This window comes from Salarias fasciatus, chromosome 19 (assembly GCF_902148845.1).
Source record: "Salarias fasciatus chromosome 19, fSalaFa1.1, whole genome shotgun sequence".
Taxonomy (NCBI): Eukaryota; Metazoa; Chordata; class Actinopteri; order Blenniiformes; family Blenniidae; genus Salarias; species Salarias fasciatus.
This window is the reverse complement of record NC_043763.1, coordinates 682829-702888: the sequence shown is the minus strand read 5'-3', so window position 1 is coordinate 702888 and position 20060 is coordinate 682829. Positions and strand designations below refer to the sequence as shown.

Below are 20060 nucleotides of genomic sequence, written 5' to 3'. Positions count from 1 at the left end.
CACACACACACACACACACACACACACACCTGACCCTGAGCACACAAACAACTGACCTGCTGAAGACCCAGCATCCAGGATGTTGGGAGAGGCTCCCACAATGCATTGCTGCAGGACTTGAGTGAGTGTGGGTGTGTGTTGTGTGTGCTGGTGGTTCTTCCTACCTGCAGGTAGCGGTCCCGGTGGGCCGACAGCTGGTCCCCCAGAGGAACCACCAGCTTCTCCACGCTGCGCTGGTGGCAGTGCGCCTGGACGTCCGGGCTGTCCTCCCACCGCAGCTCCACGTGCGAGATCAGCAGGTTGGACACGACCGCCTGGACGGACTGGAGGGACGGGAGGACGGGAGGACAGGAGGGACGGGAGGACAGGAAGGACAGGAGGACGGGAGGACAGGAGGGACGGCGTCAGGAGCAGGAGGCGTCCGTCTCACCATCATCCTCTTCACCCTCATCATCACACTCATCCTCATCCTCACCCCCCTCACCTTCAGGTCTCCTCCTGGAGTGGCACTGAGAGCCAGGACACGGAACTGCTGTGTGTGTGACCCCAGCTGCCGGATGACCTGCGCACACGCACACACACACACACGCTCAGTCTTGTATTTCTATCCTTGTGGGGACCGTCCATTGACTCCCATTCATGTCTAGCCCCTAACCCTAATTAGGGGATTCCAGGTCTTGTTCTGAGGGTCTCTGAGCGACGGGAGTAGGACCGTTGGAATCGCCTCGGCGAGCTCTACAACATATCTGGCATTGCCATTTTATACCCAGAAAGTGTATGTGGCATTTATTTCCCTAACCATGGGTCCTAGACAAAAACAGGACGTCTAGGTGAATTCGGGGGATTTTTTACAGTCCGGTGATGTGTCTTTTGACTCTCTAGCACCTATTTTTTTTTGTTGCAGTACCACCATTTTACCACTAGGGGGAGCAATTTGTCTGTCGTTTTCTGGAATATAGTTCCACAATTGGTTCAATCTACCACTGTGAGCCGTAGGAACATGCTAGAGAGCTGGGAGTTGGTTTAAACTGCTGTTAGGGGACTCGGGCTCCCTTGGCCACCGTTTCTGAGTGCCTAGGACCTTTCTACCAAAGATTCCAGAACTGAAGATTCCGTTTCCAGAACTGAAGATTCCGTTTCCAGAACTGAAGATTCCGTTTCCGGAACTGAACATTCTGAAAACGAGCTCCAACTCCGCTCAGGAAGGACCGAGAGCTCTGGCAATGACTTCAAATGAAAGCTGAGGGCCTCAGCAGTGCAATGGAAGTGGTTTCAAGTGTCCAACTACAACACTGTAGATTTTGAATAGGGATTCCAGATTGGTCAAGGCTTGACCGATTCTGGAAGGTGCTGTAACTGAGCTCAGGAAAGAGCTAGAGGTGTGGGATTTACTTCAAATGAAAGCTGGGGGGGTCCCTGACAGGTGTGGTATGATATCATCTCTGTAAACCTGCATAAAAATTTCACCTCATGAATCAGCCCATAGACTGTATGGTGGGATACAGGGGGATGAGCCTTATGTGTCCTGACGGTCAGTTGGGTCAATTTCCACCATGAATTTTGCGACCCCTTGGGGAGTGGCAACAACCCCAAACACACAACTGTTGGGGTGGTGACTGTCTGTTTTGGGTGTTTTTGGGCTGATCCAAACACTTTGAGCTTCAAAGATGCAATCTGGAAGGGGATTCCAGATTCCAGATTCCAGATTCCAGATTGGGATTCCAGATTCCAGATTCCAGATTCCAGATTGGGATTCCAGATTCCAGATTCCAGATTCCAGATTCCAGATTGGGATTCCAGATTCGGTCAAGCAATGATAACTCCTCTCAGGAAGGAGCGAGAGGACTGGGACAGACTTCAGATGATAGCTGAGGGCCTCAGCAGTGCAATGGTGGTGCTTGCAAGTGTCTAACTCCACGTTTAAGGGTCAGGGACGCAATCTGGAAGGGGATTCCAGATTTTGTCATTCAATGACCAATTCTGGAATCCTCTGTAACTCCTCTCAGGAAGGAGGTAGAAGTGTGGGATTGGCTTCAAATGAAAGCTGAGGGCCTTGCAAGTGTAATGGTTGCAGTGTCAAGTCTCAAGTCACTTTTTAAAAATCGATGTCATTTTCTGGAAGGGGATTCCAGATTTAGACATCAAATGACCGATTCTGGAATCTGCTATAACTCCTCTCAGGAAGGAGCTAGAGGCGTGGGACTGGCTTCAAATGAAAGCTGAGGGTCCTGTGAGTGTAATGGTGGTAGTTTCAAGTGTCTTACTTCAATGTTAAGGGTTTTATGGTCAACCCTATGTGTACCCCTAACTCGGTAACCCTACTCCCTAACTGTAACCCTAACAATCCCAAACAATGAGGGCTAGGGTTATGAAAGTTTGATATGTGTCTCCCTCTGGGGTCCCTGACAGGTTGGTTGTGGTGTCGTCTCTGTAACCCTAGCAGAAAAATTTGACCTCATGAATCACCCGATAATGTATATGGTTGCATCCGTGGGGATGAGCCTTGGGTGTCCTGAGGGTCGGTTCGGTCAATTTCCACCATGAAATTTGGAACCCTTCGGGGACTGGCAACGACCCCGCACACGTGTCTCTCGGGGCAGTGACTGTCTGTTTTGGGTGTTTTTGGGCTGATCCAAACACTTTGAGCTTCAGAAACGCAATCTGGAAGGGGATTCCAGATTTCGTCATTCAATGACCAATTCTGGAATCCTCTGTAACTCCTCTCAGGAAGGAGGTAGAAGTGTGGGCTTGGCTTCAAATGAAAGCTGAGGGCCTTGTGAGTGTAACGGTGGTACTTTCAAGTGTCTAACTCCACGTTTAAGTTTCAATGACACTTTCTGGAAGGGGATTCCAGAATGTGTCATCCAATGACCGATTCTGGAATTCTCAACCCTAACTCCTCTCAGGAAGGAGCTAGAGGGCTGGGATTAGCATCAAATGAAAGCTTAGGACCTCAGCAGTGCAATGGTTGCAGTGTCAAGTCTCAAGTCACTTTTTAAAAATCGATGTCATTTTCTGGAAGGGGATTCCAGATTTAGACATCAAATGACACATTCTGGAATCTGCTATAACTCCTCTCAGGAAGGAGCTAGATGCGTGGGACTGGCTTCAAATGAAAGCTGAGGGCCCTCCGAGTGTAATGGTGGTAATTTCAAGTGTGTAACTTCAATGTTAAGGGTTTTATGGTCAACCCTATGTGTACCCCTAACTCGGTAACCCTACTCCCTAACTGTAACCCTAACAATCCCAAACAATTAGGGCTAGGGTTATGAAAGTTTGATATGTGTCTCCCTCGGGGGTCCCTGACAGGTTGGTTGTGGTGTCGTCTCTGTAACCCTAGCAGAAAAATTTGACCTCATGAATCACCCGATAATGTATATGGTTGCATCCGTGGGGATGAGCCTTGGGTGTCCTGAGGGTCGGTTCGGTCAATTTCCACCATGAAATTTGGAACCCTTCGGGGACTGGCAACGACCCCGCACACGTGTCTCTCGGGGCAGTGACTGTCTGTTTTGGGTGTTTTTGGGCTGATCCAAACACTTTGAGCTTCAGAAACGCAATCTGGAAGGGGATTCCAGATTTCGTCATTCAATGACCAATTCTGGAATCCTCTGTAACTCCTCTCAGGAAGGAGGTAGAAGTGTGGGCTTGGCTTCAAATGAAAGCTGAGGGCCTTGCGAGTGTAACGGTGGTACTTTCAAGTGTCTAACTCCACGTTTAAGTTTCAATGACACTTTCTGGAAGGGGATTCCAGAATGTGTCATCCAATGACCGATTCTGGAATTCTCAACCCTAACTCCTCTCAGGAAGGAGCTAGAGGGCTGGGATTAGCATCAAATGAAAGCTTAGGACCTCAGCAGTGCAATGGTTGCAGTGTCAAGTCTCAAGTCACTTTTTAAAAATCGATGTCATTTTCTGGAAGGGGATTCCAGATTTAGACATCAAATGACACATTCTGGAATCTGCCTTAACTCCTCTCAGGAAGGAGCTAGAGGCGTGGGACTGGCTTCAAATGAAAGCTGAGGGCCCTACGAGTGTAAAGGTGGTAGTTTCAAGTGTCTAACTTCAATGTTAAGGGTTTTATGGTCAACCCTATGTGTAACCCTAACTCGGTAACCCTACTCCCTAACTGTAACCCTAACAATCCCAAACAATGAGGGCTAGGGTTATGAAAGTTTGATATGTGTCTCCCTCGGGGGTCCCTGACAGGTCTGTTGTGGTCTTGGTAAGATTCGGTCAAGTAATGATAACTCCTGTCAGGAAGGAGCTAGAAGGCTGAGATTGGCATCAAATGAAAGCTTAGGGCCTCAGCAATGCAATGGTTATAGTTTCAAGTGTCTACCTGCACTTTTTAAAAATCGTTGTCATTTTCTGGAAGGGGATTCCAGATTTAGACATCAAATGACCGATTCTGGAATCTGCTATAACTCCTCTCAGGAAGGAGCTAGATGGCTGGGATTAGCATCAAATGAAAGCTTAGGACCTCAGCAGTGCAATGGTTGCAGTGTCAAGTCTCAAGTCACTTTTTAGAAATCGATGTCATTTTCTGGAAGGGGATTCCAGATTTAGACATCAAATGACACATTCTGGAATCTGCCTTAACTCCTCTCAGGAAGGAGCTAGAGGCGTGGGACTGGCTTCAAATGAAAGCTGAGGGCCCTCCGAGTGTAATGGTGGTAGTTTCAAGTGTCTAACTTAAATGTTAAGGGTTTTATGGTCAACCCTATGTGTAACCCTAACTCGGTAACCCTACTCCCTAACTGTAACCCTAACAATCCCAAACAATGAGGGCTAGGGTTATGAAAGTTTGATATGTGTCTCCCTCGGGGGTCCCTGACAGGTCTGTTGTGGTCTTGGTAAGATTCGGTCAAGTAATGATAACTCCTGTCAGGAAGGAGCTAGAAGGCTGAGATTGGCATCAAATGAAAGCTTAGGGCCTCAGCAATGCAATGGTTATAGTTTCAAGTGTCTACCTGCACTTTTTAAAAATCGATGTCATTTTCTGGAAGGGGATTCCAGATTTAGACATCAAATGACCGATTCTGGAATCTGCTATAACTCCTCTCAGGAAGGAGCTAGAGGGCTGGGATTAGCATCAAATGAAAGCTTAGGACCTGAGCAGTGCAATGGTTGTAGTTTCAAGTGTCTACCTGCACTTTTTAAAAATCGATGTCATTTTCTGGAAGGGGATTCCAGATTTAGACATCAAATGACACATTCTGGAATCTGCTATAACTCCTCTCAGGAAGGAGCAAGAGGCGTGGGACTGGCTTCAAATGAAAGCTGAGGGTCCTGTGAGTGTAATGGTGGTAGTTTCAAGTGTCTAACTTCAATGTTAAGGGTTATATGGTCAACCCTATGTGTAACCCTAACTCGGTAACCCTACACCCTAACTGTAACCCTATACCCCAAAAAGCAGGTATGTTGTGATGACATCTCTCTGACCCCTAAAGAAAAACTTTGACGTTCACCACAATAAGCATGTTCCCTGTGGGATTTGATCCCACAAAAGTTGGGTTGAAAGCCATAGCATAAGACCACTCATCCACTCAGTGCCATGAATTTTACGCGTTTGGAACTTGTACTTATTTTTTAAGCTTTGTGTGGAGGGGGGTTGGAATAATGACCCTCCTAACCCTAGGGGTCAGAGGTCATTTAACCCTAGTTTCCTGACACTTAGGGCTAGGGTTATGAAAGGTGGCTGTCGGTTTTGGGTGTTTTTGGGTGTTTTTGGGCTGATCCAAACACTTTGGGTTTCAATGTCTCTTTCTGGAATGCAATGCCAGCTTGCTTCATTCTGGTGACAATCTCTAACTTTGTCCAGGAAGGCCCTAGAAGCGTGGGATTGGCATCAAATGAAAGCTTAGGGCCTTGGCAGTACAATGGTAGTGGTTTCAAGTGTCTAACTTAAATGGTAAGGGGTCTTTGGTCAACCCTATTTGCAACCCTAAGCCCTAAGCCTTGACCCTAACTCCAGTCAGAGTTTTTATTGGCTTCCAATGACAGCTTAGGGCCTTAAGAGTGTAATGGTGTTCCTTTCAGGTGTGTACCTGCACTTTTTAAAAAACGATGTCACATTCTGGAAGGGGATTCCAGATTTAGTCATCCAATGTCAGATTCTGGAATCTGAAAGGTTAGGCTAAGTTAGTTTAATAAAACACTTTGCCTCAGTAACACTAAGTCTCCACTGCTCAAGATGCACCACAATAAGCATGTCCCCCGTGGGGTTTGATCCCACAACCTACTGGTTGCAAGCCATAGCATTAGACCACTCGGCCACTCAGTGCTATGAATTTTTCGCGTTTGGAACTTGTACTTATTTTTTAAGCTTTGTGTGGAGGGGGGCTGGGATAATGACCCTCCTAGCCCGAGGGGGTAGAGGTAATCTAACCCTAGTTTGCTGACTATTAGGGTTACGGTGATGAAAAATTGATATGTGTCTCCCTGGGGGTGCCTGACAGGTGTGTTGTGGTGTCATTTCTCTAACCCTAGCAGAAAAATTTGACCTCATGAATCAGCGTATAATCTACATGGTTGGATTGGGAGGCTGATGCCCCACTGAGTCTGGGGGATTTGCAAGCTCTCCCAGGGGTCAAAATTAAACGTTGACCGATCGACACGAGGCTCACGTATGTTCATCGGGGGAGCCAGGGTATCCAGTGTGAGAAGTTTCAGCCCTGTGCGACCCTCCTGACCCTATCGGTCAAAGGTCAACGGGGTGACCTTTCCCATAAGGCCTTGAGCCAGGGAGCTCAAATTCGCTGTCATGCATCGGGGCTGGCAGCACATCCACGGTGTGCGATCTCAGCCCTCTAGGCCACCCGGAAGTCTTTCAGGAGAGCTGAAGGCACTCGTTTTCAAAAACGCCTTAACCGAACATATTTTGTGCGCCATTTTTGAAATACTTGAGCAAACGAGCTCAAAGTGGCATCAAAATGACCGTCTCTACACCCCGCTGATGTGTGCCGACAGTGGTGGTTGTAGCTGAAACGGAAATACCCGAAAAAAGCACGTTTCTGTATTTCGCCGTTTCACGTTTTTATTTTTTAAAAATCAACGGTGATAGCCAGGGGGCTCAGACTTTCAGGGTGTCCTCGGGGTCCCATCCCACACCTGTGATAAAATTTTCAGCCCTCCGGGACATGTAGAAGTATGTGAAATAGGCAAATGCTAACGTTTTGTGGTTAAAATAGGAGCTAATTTCGCTATTTACATTAATAGCTCCCAAACGATGACAGCTAGCCGGCTCAAACTCGCACACAAGGTGTGTGGTGACCTTAGGCACCCATCGATATGGGGCAGCCCCGCCCACCGCGTGGAATTACTGCACAAAGTGGGCGGGAGCTGAAATTAGCCGTTAGCTGCTAACTCTAACTTCCAGCTTGAATAACTCCTAAACGATTAGGGTTAGGAGGATGGGGGTTGGAGGCATGACTCCCGGGGGGGTCCCTGATGGATGTGTGGAAGGGGATCCCTCCCGCGCGTGTGGAAGCCGCGTGGTTGTTGCATTTAGCATTAGCCGCCGCTAACGACTTTGGAGTTGAATAACTCTGGAAGGGGAGGGGCTAGGAGGGTGTGGCTTTAACAGCTGACTCCCTGGGGGGTCCCTGACCTGTATGTAGGACCTCATCCCTCTGCTGCCCTCCTAGCCCCGCCCAATGACCTTTTACCTCAGGAGCGCGTTTAATTGAATAACTCTGGAAGGGGAGGGGCTAGGAGGGTGTGGCTTGAACAGTTGACTTCCAGTGGGGTCCCCGACAGTTGTGTGCGATGGCATCCCGATCGGACCTTTGGATCTCCTTCAAATCATGTTTTTTCACTTTTTTCAGCGAAATCTCATTTCAGAGAGGATTGGGAGGCTGATGGCATAGTAACCCTAGAGGATCTGTAGTCTGTCATAGGGGGTGAAAATTAACGCTTTGCCCGATTGGCACGAAACTCGGGGAGCTTCATCGGGGGTGCTGGGAGAGCCGCTGTGTGGATTTTCAGCCCTCTGGGACCATCTTGACCCTAGGGGTCAAAGGTCATCTAACCCTAGATCGCAGACCATTAGGGCTAGGGTTATGAAAGTTGGATATGTGTCTCACTGGGGGGTGCCTGACAGGTGTGTTGTGGTGTCATTTCTGTAACCCTAGCAGAAAAATTTGACCTCATGAATCAGCACATAATCTATATGGTTGGATCCGTGGGGATGAGCCTTGGGTGTCCTGAGGGTCGGTTGGGTCAATTTCCACCATGAAATTTGGGACCCTCGGGGACCGGCAGGACCCCCGCACACATACCTCATGTGAGGTCAGGGATCCCCTCATCACTCTAAGGGATTCCCCCAGAGGGTGAAAACAACGCATTGAGCTAGAGACAAAAAAAACGCTAGATCCTGCATCGGGGCTTCCAGGGCATCCATCCTGTGAAGTTTCAGCTCTCTAGAATACTTTTTTCAAAAAAAATCCATCCGTTTTCACTTGCCCTGCAGAAGGCCCGAAATAAAGCATGAATCATAGCAAAATCCCTCAACGCTTTGACCGATCGGCACGAAACTCGGGAACCTGCATCAGGGGAGCCAGGGTATCCATTGTGAGAAGTTTCAGCCCTGAGCGACCTTCCTGACCCTATCGGTCAAAGGTCAACGGGGTGACCTTTCCCATAAGGCCTTGAGCCAGGGAGCTCAAATTCGGGGTCATGCATCGGGGCTGGCAGCACATCCAATCTGTGCGATTTCAGCCCTCTAGGCCACCCGGAAGTCTTTCGGGAGAGCTGAAGGCACTCGTTTTCAAAAACGCCTTAACCGAACATATTTTGTGCGCCATTTTTGAAATACTTGAGCAAACGAGCTCAAAGTGGCATCAAAATGACCGTCTCTAGACCCCGCTGATGTGTGCCGGCTGCGGTGGTTGTAGCTGAAACGGAAATACCCGAAAAAAGCTACTTTCTGCATTTCGCATTTTCACGTTTTTATTTTTTAAAAATCAACGGTAATAAATGGAGGGCTGAGACTTTCAGGGTTGCCTCGGGGTCCCCTTCTGCACCTGTGGTAAAATTTTCAGCCTCCCGGGACATGTAGAAGTATGTTAAATAGGCAAATGCTAACGTTTTGCGGCTAAAAAACGAGCTAATTTAGCTATTTTCGTTAATAGCTCCCAAACGGTGATAGCTAGCCGGCTCAAACTCGCACACAGGGTGCGTGGTGACCTTAGGCACCCTTTGATATGGGGCAGCCCCGCCCACCGCGTAGAATTACTGCGCAAATTGAGAAGGAGCTTAAATTAGCCGTTAGCTGCTAACTCTAACTTCCAGCTTGAATAACTCCTAAACGATTAGGGTTAGGAGGATGGGGGTTGGAGGCATGACTCCCGGGGGGGTCCCTGACAGTTGTGTGGAAGGGGATCCCTCCAGCGCATAAGGAAGCCGCGTGGTTGTTGCATTTAGCATTAGCCGCCGCTAACGACTTCGGAGTTGAATAACTCTGGAAGGGGAGGGGCTAGGAGGGTGTGGCTTTGTCAGGTGACCCCCAGGGGGGTCCCTGACCTGTTTGTGGAAGGTCATCCCTCTGCTGCCCTCCTAGCCCCGCCCAGTGACCTTTAACCTCCAGAGCGCGTTTAATTGAATAACTCTGGAAGGGGAGGGGCTAGGAGGGTGTGGCTTTGACAGGTGAGGCCCAGGCGGGTCCCCGACACCTGTGTGGAATGGCATCCCGATCGGACCTTTGGATCTCCTTCAAATCGTGTTTTTTCACTTTTTTCAGCGAAATCTCATTTCAGAGAGGATTGGGAGGCTGATGGCATAGTAACTCTAGAGGATCTGTAGTCTGTCATAGGGGGTGAAAATTAACGAATTGACCGATTGGTACCAAACTCGGGGAGGTTGATCGGGGGGGCCAGGCCTTCCGCTGTGTGAAGTTTCAGCCCTCTGGGACCAACTTGACCCTAGGGGTCAAAGGTCATCGAGCCCTAGTTCGCAAACGATTAGGGTTAGGGTTATGCAAATTTGATATGCGTCTCCCCGGGGGGTCCCTGACAGGTCTGTTGAGGTTTCATATCTCTAACCCTAGCGTAAAAATTTGACCTCACGAATCAGCGCATAGTCTATATGGATGGATTGGGAGGCTGATGAGGAGCATTTTCAGCCCTCTGGGAACCTCGTAACCCTAGCGGTCAACGGTAATCTAACCCTAATTCCATCAACATTAGGGTTAGGGTTATGGGAGTTGGATATGTGTTGATACGCGATGAGCCTTGGGTGTCCTGAGGGTCGGTTCGGTCAATTTCCACCGTGAAATTTCGGACCTCTCGGGGACAGCAACAACCCCATACACGTATTTCTTGGGCTGCTGACTGTCTGTTTTGGGTGTTTTTGGGCTCATCCTAGCATGTGGAGCTAACATGGCTAAGGATTCCAGATTCGGTCAACCAATGACAGCTTCTGGAATCAGCTATAACTCAGCTCAGGAAGGAGCTACAGTGGTAAGATTGGTGTCAAATTAAAGCTTAGGACCTCAGCAATGCAATGGTGGTGGTTTCAAGTGTCTAAATGTAACTTTTCAAAAAACGATGTCACATTCTGGAAGGCAATTCCAGATTTCGTCAACCAATGACCAAATCTGGAATCAGCTATAACTTTGCCCGGGAAGGAGCTAGAGGGCTGGGATTGACTTCAGATGATAGCTGAGAGCCTCAGCAGTGCAATGGTGGTGGTTTCAAGTGTTTAACTCCACATTTAACGGTCAAGGACTTATTCTGGAAGGGGATTCCAGATTTGGTCAACCAATGACCAAATCTGGAATCTGCTCTAACTCGGCCCAGGAAAGAGCTGGAGGGCTGGGAGTGACATCAGATGACAGCTGGGGGGTCCCTGACAGGTGTGTTGTGATGTCATCTCTCTACCCCCTGGATAAAAATTTGACCTCATGAATCAGCCCATAGTCTATGTGGTTGATCGGTGGGGATGAGCCTTGGGTGTCCTGAGGGTCAGTTTTGTCAATTTCCACCACGAAATTTGGGACCCCTCGGGGACTGGCAACGACCCCGCACACGTGTCTCTCGGGGCGGTGACTGTCTGTTTTGGGTGTTTTTGGGCTGATCCAAACACTTTGAGCTTCAAAGACCCAATCTGGAAGTGGATTCCAGATTCCAGATTGGGATTCCAGATTCCAGATTCCAGATTCCAGATTCCAGATTCGGTCAAGCAATGATAACTCCGCCCAGGAAGGAGCTAGAGGACTGGGCTGGGCTTCAGATGACAGCTGAGGGCCTCAGCAGTGCAATGGTGGTGGTTTCACGTGTCTACCTGCAATCTTAAGGGTCAAAAACGCAATCTGGAAGGGGATTCCAGATTCGGTCAAGCAATGATAACTCCTCTCAGGAAGGAGCTAGAGGGCTGAGATTGGCATCAAATGAAAGCTTAGGGCCTCAGCAGTGCAATGGTTGTAGTTTCAAGTGTCTACCTGCACTTTTTAAAAATCGATGTCACATTCTGGAAGGGGATTCCAGATTAGGTCAACCAATGACCAAATCTGGAATCTGCTCTAACTCTGCCCAGGAAGTAGCTAGAGGACTGGGATTGGCTTCTACTGACAGCTGGGGAGGTCCCTGACAGGTGTGGTGGGGTGTCATCTCTCTACCCCCTGGATAAAAATTTGACCTCATGAATCAGCCCATAGTCTATGTGGTTGGATCGGTGGGGATGAGCCTTGGGTGTCCTGAGGGTCAGTCGGGTCAATTTCCACCATGAAATTTGGGACCCCTCGGGGACTGGCAACGACCCCGCACACGTGTCTCTCGGGGCGGTGACTGTCTGTTTTGGGTGTTTTTGGGCTGATCCAAACACTTTGAGCTTCAAAGACGCAATCTGGAAGGGGATTCCAGATTCCAGATTGGGATTCCAGATTCCAGATTCCAGATTCCAGATTCCAGGTTGGGATTCCAGATTCCAGATTCCAGATTCCAGATTCCAGATTCCAGGTTGGGATTCCAGATTCCAGATTCCAGATTCCAGATTGGAATGGGATTCCAGATGCGGTCAAGCAATGATAACTCCGCCCAGGAAGTAGCTAGAGGACTGGGATTGGCTTCCACTGACAGCTGGGGAGGTCCCTGACAGGTGTGGTGGGGTGTCATCTCTCCAGGACCTCTAGAAATGTTTGACTTCACCAATCGGCCCCCGCTCTCTAGCGTTGATCCGGGCTGATGAGCTTTCTTTGTCCTCAGGGTCGGTTGGGTAAATTTCCAACGTGAAATTTTTGACCCCTCGGGGACCGGCGGGACCCCCACCCACGCGTTTGTGGGGGTGTGACTGTCTGTTTTGTGTGTTTTGGGGCTCGTCCCAACATTTTTGGCATTTCGGGTGAAAATCCCATATGGCCGGGTTCTCTGATTTATTTAGAGTCATTTTGGTGAAAAACATGGGTTAGCCACTTGAAAACTGAATTTTAAAATGGTTTTCTAACTTTTGATGGCTCTCTAGCGCTCAAAACATAGTGGTCAAAATCCGGAATTGAGATTCCGGAATTGAAAAATCCGGATACGGAATTTTCAGTTCTGGATTCCAGATTCCAGATTCCAGATTCCAGAATTGCAAATTCCGGATCCGGATTCTTCCGTTCTGGAATTCCAGATTCCTATCAAATCGACGGTGTCCCCTAACCCTGACCCTTACCCTAACCCTAACCCTAACCCACACCACAACAAAGCCTAACCCTAAAGAAATGTTTTTGCAGTTTTACTTTTTTCAGTAACAACAACATGGTCAAGAAAACACTGTATCTCCTACTTAGGACCGGAAAAAGGTCCCCACAAGGCACGTCGTTCCACGTTTTGCTATCCTTGTGGGGACATTTGGCCCCGACAAGGATAGAAATACAAGAACGCACACACACACACACACACACACACACACACACACACACACACACACACACACACACACACACGAGTTAAAACAGCAAAACAAGAGGAGTACAGTCTGTGTGTAGTAGGAGGTTTGATTCCCTCTCTTCTTGTCGCTGTGTGTAGTGGGTGGTCTTCCTCGCCTGGACCTGGGTCTGGGTCTTGGCCCAGGTCTGGGTCTGGGTCTGGGTCTGGGCCCAGGTCTGGGTCCAGGTCTGGACCTGGGTCTGGGTCTGGACCTGGGTCTGGGTCTGGACCTGGGTCCGGGTCCGGGTCTGGTACCTGGCAGTAGGCGTGGTTGCCCAGCGCCTTGTGCGCCTCGTCGATCACCACACACTTGACGAGTTCGGCCGGGCAGGAGTTCCTGGACAGGTCGTTCACCAGGACCTGCGGGGTGAGGAAGAAGACCCGCCTGGTCCTCCACACGTCCCGCCGCCGCCCCGCCGCCGTGCTGCCTGCGGGGGAGCAGAGGCGGTTGGAGGACGGCGGGGGGCGGGGGCAGGGGCGGGGGGGCGGGAGGCGTGGACCCACCTGTCAGCTCCGCCATGTGAGACTGGGGGATGCCCATCACCCGGTAGCAGGCCTCGATCTGCTGCGCCACCAGCGGCTTGGTGGGGGCCATGAACACCACCTTGCCGAACGGGTACCAGCGGTAGAAGTTGTACATGACCACGGAGGCGATGAAGGTCTTGCCCAGCCCGGTGGGGAGGACCACCAGCGTGTTCTGGGCCAGCGCCGCCTCCGAGATCTTCAGCTGGTACTCCCTCAGGGGGTAGTTCATGGGGTAGATCCACACCTGGGCAGAGGAGGCGTCCAGGTCCGGGAAGTCTGGGTAGCACTGGCTTGCTGGGGGGCCGGGGCCGGGACCGGGACCGGGACCGGAGCTGGAGCCGGAGCCGGGGCCGGGGCCGGGGCCGGGGCCGGGGCCGGGGCCCCCATCAGCTGGCAGACCCCGCTCAGCCTCATAGACTGCCACGAGCATCAGGTCATCATCGCTGTCTTCGCCCGGGTCCACGGGGGGGCGGTTCTCAGCTGTCCCCGGGGGTCCCTGACCCAGCTCGGTCCACAGGGGGTTCGGAGGTCTGCCTGGCCCGGCACTGCACGTTGAGGCGGTTTTTTGGCGTCCAGACGCTTTTCTAACCTTTGTCTCGGTTGGAACATCCTGGTTCTGGTTCTGGTTCTGGTTCTGGTTCTGGCGGACAGAAGAGGCCCAGGTCTGGAACAGAGTCCTCTGCTGAGAGTCCCGGTTCATGTCCTCACCGTGTTGGACTCTGGGGTCAGGAAGCCGGAGACATGCTGCGGCACGGCGAGGAGAACCCAAACACAGAGCCACTTCCGCTACCGCCACTTCAAAATAAGAGGCCGCATCGATACAAACTCTTTTCCTGATGATAGAAAAACACAACCCGAATAAACACAGAGTCCTGTGAGAGGTCTGTGGACAAATGCGAAGATTTAAACTAGTAAGTCTGGCGTGTTTCTACATTTAGTAAATCTGCGTCTTTATTTTTACACTTTGACACCGGAAGTAAATGTGCCGTTGACGACACGCTCCCGCTCAAGCGGTGCTGTTGCCATAGCGATGGACAGAGACCAATGGGGACAGACAGTCACACGTTTCCAGGTAATTTAAGTGAGATTTATTCCAGATGATTGATGAGCGTTCAGGTTCCTACTCTTTAATGTAACCTCTGACCCGGGCTAGCCTGTTAGCCCCCTGACGCTAGCCTGTTTCTACTCTTTAATGTAACCTCTGACCCGGGCTAGCCTGTTAGCCCCCTGACGCTAGCCTGTTTCTACTCTTTAATGTAACCTCTGACCCGGGCTAGCCTGTTAGCCCCCTGACGCTAGCCTGTTTCTACTCTTTAATGTAACCTCTGACCCGGGCTAGCCTGTTAGCCCCCTGACGCTAGCCTGTTTCTACTCTTTAATGTAACCTCTGACCCGGGCTAGCCTGTTAGCCTGCATGTCATCGGTGTGTTTCGGTGTGTGAAGCCGGTGTTGTGCCAAGGTACTTGACCCCGACAGAAAGTGTGTCCCCTGTTCGCGGGATGGGACTCCACGCTAAACAATGACACGTACGGTTATATACGTGGATTGTAGTATGGATGTAGTGAGGGTTACTGTTTTCCTCTGCTGTTTTTTTTTTTTTGTATTGTTCATAGTTAATATATCAAAATAAACAGGTCCGTTGTTTGGAATACTTACTTTTTCACCTGTAGTTCTTCATCACACTGTGTAGCGCCTTAAGAAACTGATCTGACAGAGTCAGTAGTCTTCATCAGTGTTGCTCTCTCTCTTCATGCCATGCTCATACGTTGACTTTTGATTGGTATTTGGGATAATTTTTCTTAGATTAGCCTCTTACTGCTATTTACAATCATCCGGAAGTTCTATCCACACTTTCAAAATGAAAGCGCGTACCCATGAAAAACTTGAGGACCCGACCTTATTTAGCCTGCAAAAATCTGTACCCCCCGTGGAGAATGGTCAAATCATGAACTACTATAATGAAATTTATTTTGTGATCATTTCTGTTCAAGAGTGATGATATTGGAGAGTTTCAAAGGACTGGCTGACTTCTTCCCTAAGTTACAGGGGGGCACAAATTATTTCAGGGGAGACACTTTCTATCGGGGTAAGTACCTTGGCACAACACCCGTTGTCCAGTGTGTGGCGCCCCGGTCCTCTCCCGGCTGTCTCGCGGCGGACTGGGCTCCTGTCCAGGCTCGAGCTTCAGCAGGGAGCGAAGGGAGCATGCTGGGTGCCTGACTGACACCCCCGAAAGTGACCTCTGACCTCTGACGGGTTAGCGCCCCTGACCTGCAGCCTCCTCCTCCAGGCGCGTGCTCGAGGCTACCTGCTGAGGACGGAGCTGTGTCGCGCACGGGCGGACTTCGAGGCGGTGGTGGAGGAGCTGGATGGAGGCCTGAGCCACCTGAGCTGGGAGGAGGCTGTGGTCCACGTCCCGCGCTTCCCTCAGGTCAGTTCCTGCTTCTGAACATGGAGAACAGAAGGCGTGGTCAGCAGCGGGCCATAGCTGCTGGAAATAAATCTCTGTCTTAATTAGTAACACACTGATAGTGATCCAGACCCTCCTCTGCACACAGTCATTTCAGATCTGAGCAGCCAGACTGATCAGTCCACGTCTGGGCCAGAAACCGGCCCGACACATGGAACAGCTGTTCTCAGGGTCTGACTGTCAGGGACTCCCAGGGACCATACTGCTTTTCACACACACACAAGTACAACGTCAGTGTGTTTAAGAATGATAAAGGTACTCATCACAGCCACTCGGTTGCTGAGACTTGACTTGCATTTGAACAAACGGTGTAAATAAACATGCTCACATTATTTCCAGGCAGAATATTATTAGAGTCACATATCCGAGCCTCCAGGTCTCAAACAGGATAGTTTAAAGGTTGAGAGGAGGAGAGACACAAGGACGGATCTGAGTGCAGACGTATTTTGTGCAATAACTTTAAACTGAATGAAAATGGAGAAGTGTGTGAGCTGGACTCCTGAGGACTCAGAGCAGCTCTACTCCAGAGGGTCTCTCAGGGGGCCCTGCACAGCCAGCATGATCCAGACGTACACCGCTATGAGGAACTGCGCTGGACCGCTATTTAGAGTTCCTGGAAGCAATGTCCCACAATCCTTTGTGCCGTCCCCGTCCGACAGTGTCCAACACAGTGGAATCATCAGAAGCCCTGAGTGAGACTTGAGAGTTTTCTGGGTTCCAGTTCCACTCTTTACCTTTCAGCCCCGCCCACTCCCACCGCCTCCACCCGTCAGCACAGCGTCTCCGTCACTGGACGGACGGCAGCAGGCGGAGGCAGCCAGGACGCCCCATGAGGGGAGGACCCCGTGGACCAGACCAGATCCAGGTCCAGGTCCAGGTCCAGGTCCAGACCTGTGTGATCACGCTCAGAAAGGTGAGAGGATCTGCCAGGTCAAAGGTCACTCCTCCATAGAGCAGGGTTTGCTTCTTCTTCAGATGTTCCTCAGTCACTCTCCAAGAAGTGAAGCTGGTTGTTAGTGCCAGTGAGTCTCCTGGTGGAGGACAGTGTCCCGGTGGAGGACAGTGTCCTGGTGGTGGTGAGCGCTCAGAGGGAGCAGAAATGATCCGGTCCAGCAGGAAGTCCTCTAACATACCCTCAGACATGGTGAGCGTCCTGTCCACATGAGGACAGGCAGCCACGTCCATGCAGACCTTCAGGAGACACGGAGACAGAGCCTGACCCCCCACCCTCAGGTTCCTGTCCACTGCCAGCTGGTCCTCAGTCTAGTGGGGACAGTGAAGGCGTCAGTATGCTTCCCCGTCGCAGCGACGTCGTTCCTACGCCGCCACTGAACACATCCTGCTTCTGCGTCAAGGGAACGCCCTCCTCTGCAATTTCACCGCCAAGCCGCTAGGGGGCGTGGCGCTGTCTTTGTTTAGCAATCAGTCACAACAACAATGTGGCTTCCGTAGCTCCGGCTTTACCGAGACATAGGCTGTGTTTGAAACCGCATACTGTCTACTACATCCTTCCATACTCATACTATCCATCCTGCTTCCTGCTCACTCAGTCCATCAGACAGTATGCAAAGCGTTTACACTGCAGCATACTACATAATAACCCATAATGCATTGCACTCCTCCCTGAGCAGCAATCGACCGGCTAAAGCTGATTCCACTTTAGCTCTAAACTCTTCAAATGTAGAACTTCATCCAGATTTTTTTGTAAATTAGGCGACAGAGTGGTGGTTTAGAGCCGAGTGTGTCGTTTATTTGTCTGAATACCAGCCGTTTAGGATTTTGTTCGGACGAATTCGGCGAAATTCAAGCCAGCCGCAGTGAGCAACGCACTTCCGGTTATTTTCACCAAAATAAACCCCCCTTCCCCTTTCTCATGCAAAAAACCTCAGTGATAAATCTGTGCTTTTACTTTGAAAACAAGAAGCCAACCTTTCAGCAATATATCTCGCTTAACGTCGCCGTTTGGACCGGTGTCCCGTTAACGGACCACTTATTATGCCAATTATGATGCTTTACCGACAGAGAGTTACTTCGGCTCTTCAACAAAGATCGGCTCGCCGTCTTCGGTACATCATGGTCGCTTTCAACATAGATTTGTTGTCAGATGTGTTTTTTTTTTTTTTTTTTTTTTTTTTTTTAATCAATGTAAATCCAATCAGAAATCTCGTAACATAACATACCTACAAGCACAAAAATTGGAGGGAAAAATATATCTAGAACCATACTGAGCTTGCTAAATGTACATCATTAAGAAACAGTCATTTTTGTGAAAATGAATAAAGTTTATTCAAATGTCCGTCGCGTTGCATCTTGGGTAATTTCAGTATGAGTAGTGAACTCACGATGTCTACTCAACATTTCTGGCGAATGCAGTATGCATCCGGGAACTTCTCGCGTACTCAAAATCGCATACTGCCAGTGTAAACACACTGCATACTCAATCAGTTAGTACGAGTAGTAGGTCAGTATGCAGTTTCGAACACAGCCATAGATCTGTAGACATAGATATCTAGACACGCTGCACTTACCGAACATATATCTGCATATATGACATATCTGGACCCCGGGCTGTGGTGGAGGACAGGCTGAGCGGACAGTGATGAAATATTGGTGAAACTAATGAGCTTTTGGACGATTAAAGCCGTTTGAGGAGCGGCTCTACACATAGCCCCGTTGCTAACAGTGCTAACACTGCTGACAGTACAGGGATGTGCGCCGCTCAGTTTTGGATCTAAATTTCTCCTGAAGCTCTGTTGGGATCAGAAAAGCCTTCTGGGTGAGTTCTGCTTCATTCTATAAACAACGCGAAAGCGGACCAATCACAGCCCACGACGTTCACGTCACCACGCGTCACCACGACGCAAAGTCGCGATTTTTGGGAGGTGCGAGTCAAGCCCTAGCGTAGCCCGGCGTAGGGCGCAGCGTAGACGTCGTAGGAACGACGGGGGAGCATACTGAGGCCTTAAAGAGGAGCTGTGGACTCCAGCAGGGTTTGATTCTGCTCCTTTGTTTTCAGCTCCTCAGCAGGAGGAGCCTCAGACCCCCCAGACCCCCCGGACCCCCCGGACCCCCCAGACCCCCCAGACCCCCCGGACCCCCCAGACCCCCCGGACCCCCGGGGCCCTGCGGCTGCACAGGAACACTCTGACCATGGAGCTGGTCTGGATCCAGCAGGCCATCGACAGCAGGAAGAAGGTGAGACAGCAGGGACAGCCTGCTGCTGCCTGTCCATTCCGTCCCGCCCTGTCCTGTCTGTCTCACAGATGTCTGTGTGCTCTCCTCTGCAGTACCTGTCTCTGAGGGACAGGCTGAGTGTCTCCTGACAGGCTGAGCGGGGGACATGGGGGGCTGGTGTGTGTGGAGTGGGTGAATCTGAATGTTCTCTTGTTTATTTCAAACTGAATAAATTATTTCTGCTCAGTTTTCTGTCTTGCTGTTGTTTTTCTGCAGTAGTTTAACAGTCAGATTCAGGGTGATGCCGTCCCGGTGGAAGGAGGTCCGCTCCGTCCTCCCGGTCCTCTGGATGAGAGGACATTCCAGTCCACCATGCTGATAAAACCGCTCTCTAGTTCAACCAGGCCCTATTCTTTATCTGATTACACACACTCTCCACCGGTGTTCACAACTTTGGCTTGGTTTGCAGTCTTCTTTTTTTTTTACATTTCTGTCTGGTTGTCTCCAGATTTGATGTTGAAATATTCCACTGAGCAAAAAGTGGTCCAGAACACATCTATAGGGTGTTCTGTCTGCATGTCCAGAAGACATGGTCCAGGCAGCCGGGACAGAGACATGTCACGTCCAGAAGACATGGTCCAGGCAGCCGGGACAGAGACATGTCACGTCCAGAAGACATGGTCCAGGCAGCCGGGACAGAGACATGTCACGTCCAGAAGACATGGTCCAGGCAGCCGGGACAGAGACATGTCACGTCCAGAAGACATGGTCCAGGCAGCCGGGACAGAGACATGTCACGTCCAGAAGACATGGTCCAGGCAGCCGGGACAGAGACATGTCATGTAGTGGTCGCAGTCCGAGGCCGCGAGGCTCGCCGGGTTAAACCCCTGGACCTGCTCACTCTGAATGCAGAGATCAAACATGAGGTTCAGGACTGCTGCTGGGAGCGGGCAGTCCTGACCGCCGCCACACTTCTGGGTTCA

General features: G+C 50.3%; 2 protein-coding genes across 3 annotated transcripts in view; one reads left to right on the top strand and one right to left on the bottom strand.

Moving 5' to 3' along the window:
- fancm (FA complementation group M) overlaps positions 1-14164 on the bottom strand; it is a 61055-nt gene extending 46891 nt beyond the window's left edge. Inside the window, exons 1-4 of the mRNA XM_030117425.1 lie at positions 13413-14164; positions 13164-13336; positions 485-562; positions 165-323 (exon numbers count right to left, since the gene is read on the bottom strand). Coding sequence (XP_029973285.1) covers positions 165-323; positions 485-562; positions 13164-13336; positions 13413-14133 — 1131 coding nt within the window. The 5' untranslated portion in view covers positions 14134-14164. The remainder of the gene's footprint in view (positions 1-164; positions 324-484; positions 563-13163; positions 13337-13412) is intronic.
- Positions 14165-14420: 256 nt separating this feature from the next.
- On the top strand, positions 14421-19326 carry iqcc (IQ motif containing C). Of its 2 annotated transcripts, XM_030117037.1 has the most exons (5): positions 14421-14505; positions 15724-15864; positions 16645-16816; positions 18920-19098; positions 19191-19326. In XM_030117037.1, the coding sequence occupies exons 1-5, from the start codon at positions 14464-14466 to the stop codon at positions 19224-19226; spliced, it is 570 nt and encodes a 189-aa protein (XP_029972897.1). In that variant the 5' UTR covers positions 14421-14463; the 3' UTR covers positions 19227-19326. The 2 variants fall into 2 exon arrangements, with proteins under 2 accessions (XP_029972897.1, XP_029972896.1); XM_030117036.1 differs by having other exon boundaries at positions 18920-19286.
- The last annotated feature ends 734 nt before the right edge of the window (positions 19327-20060 follow it).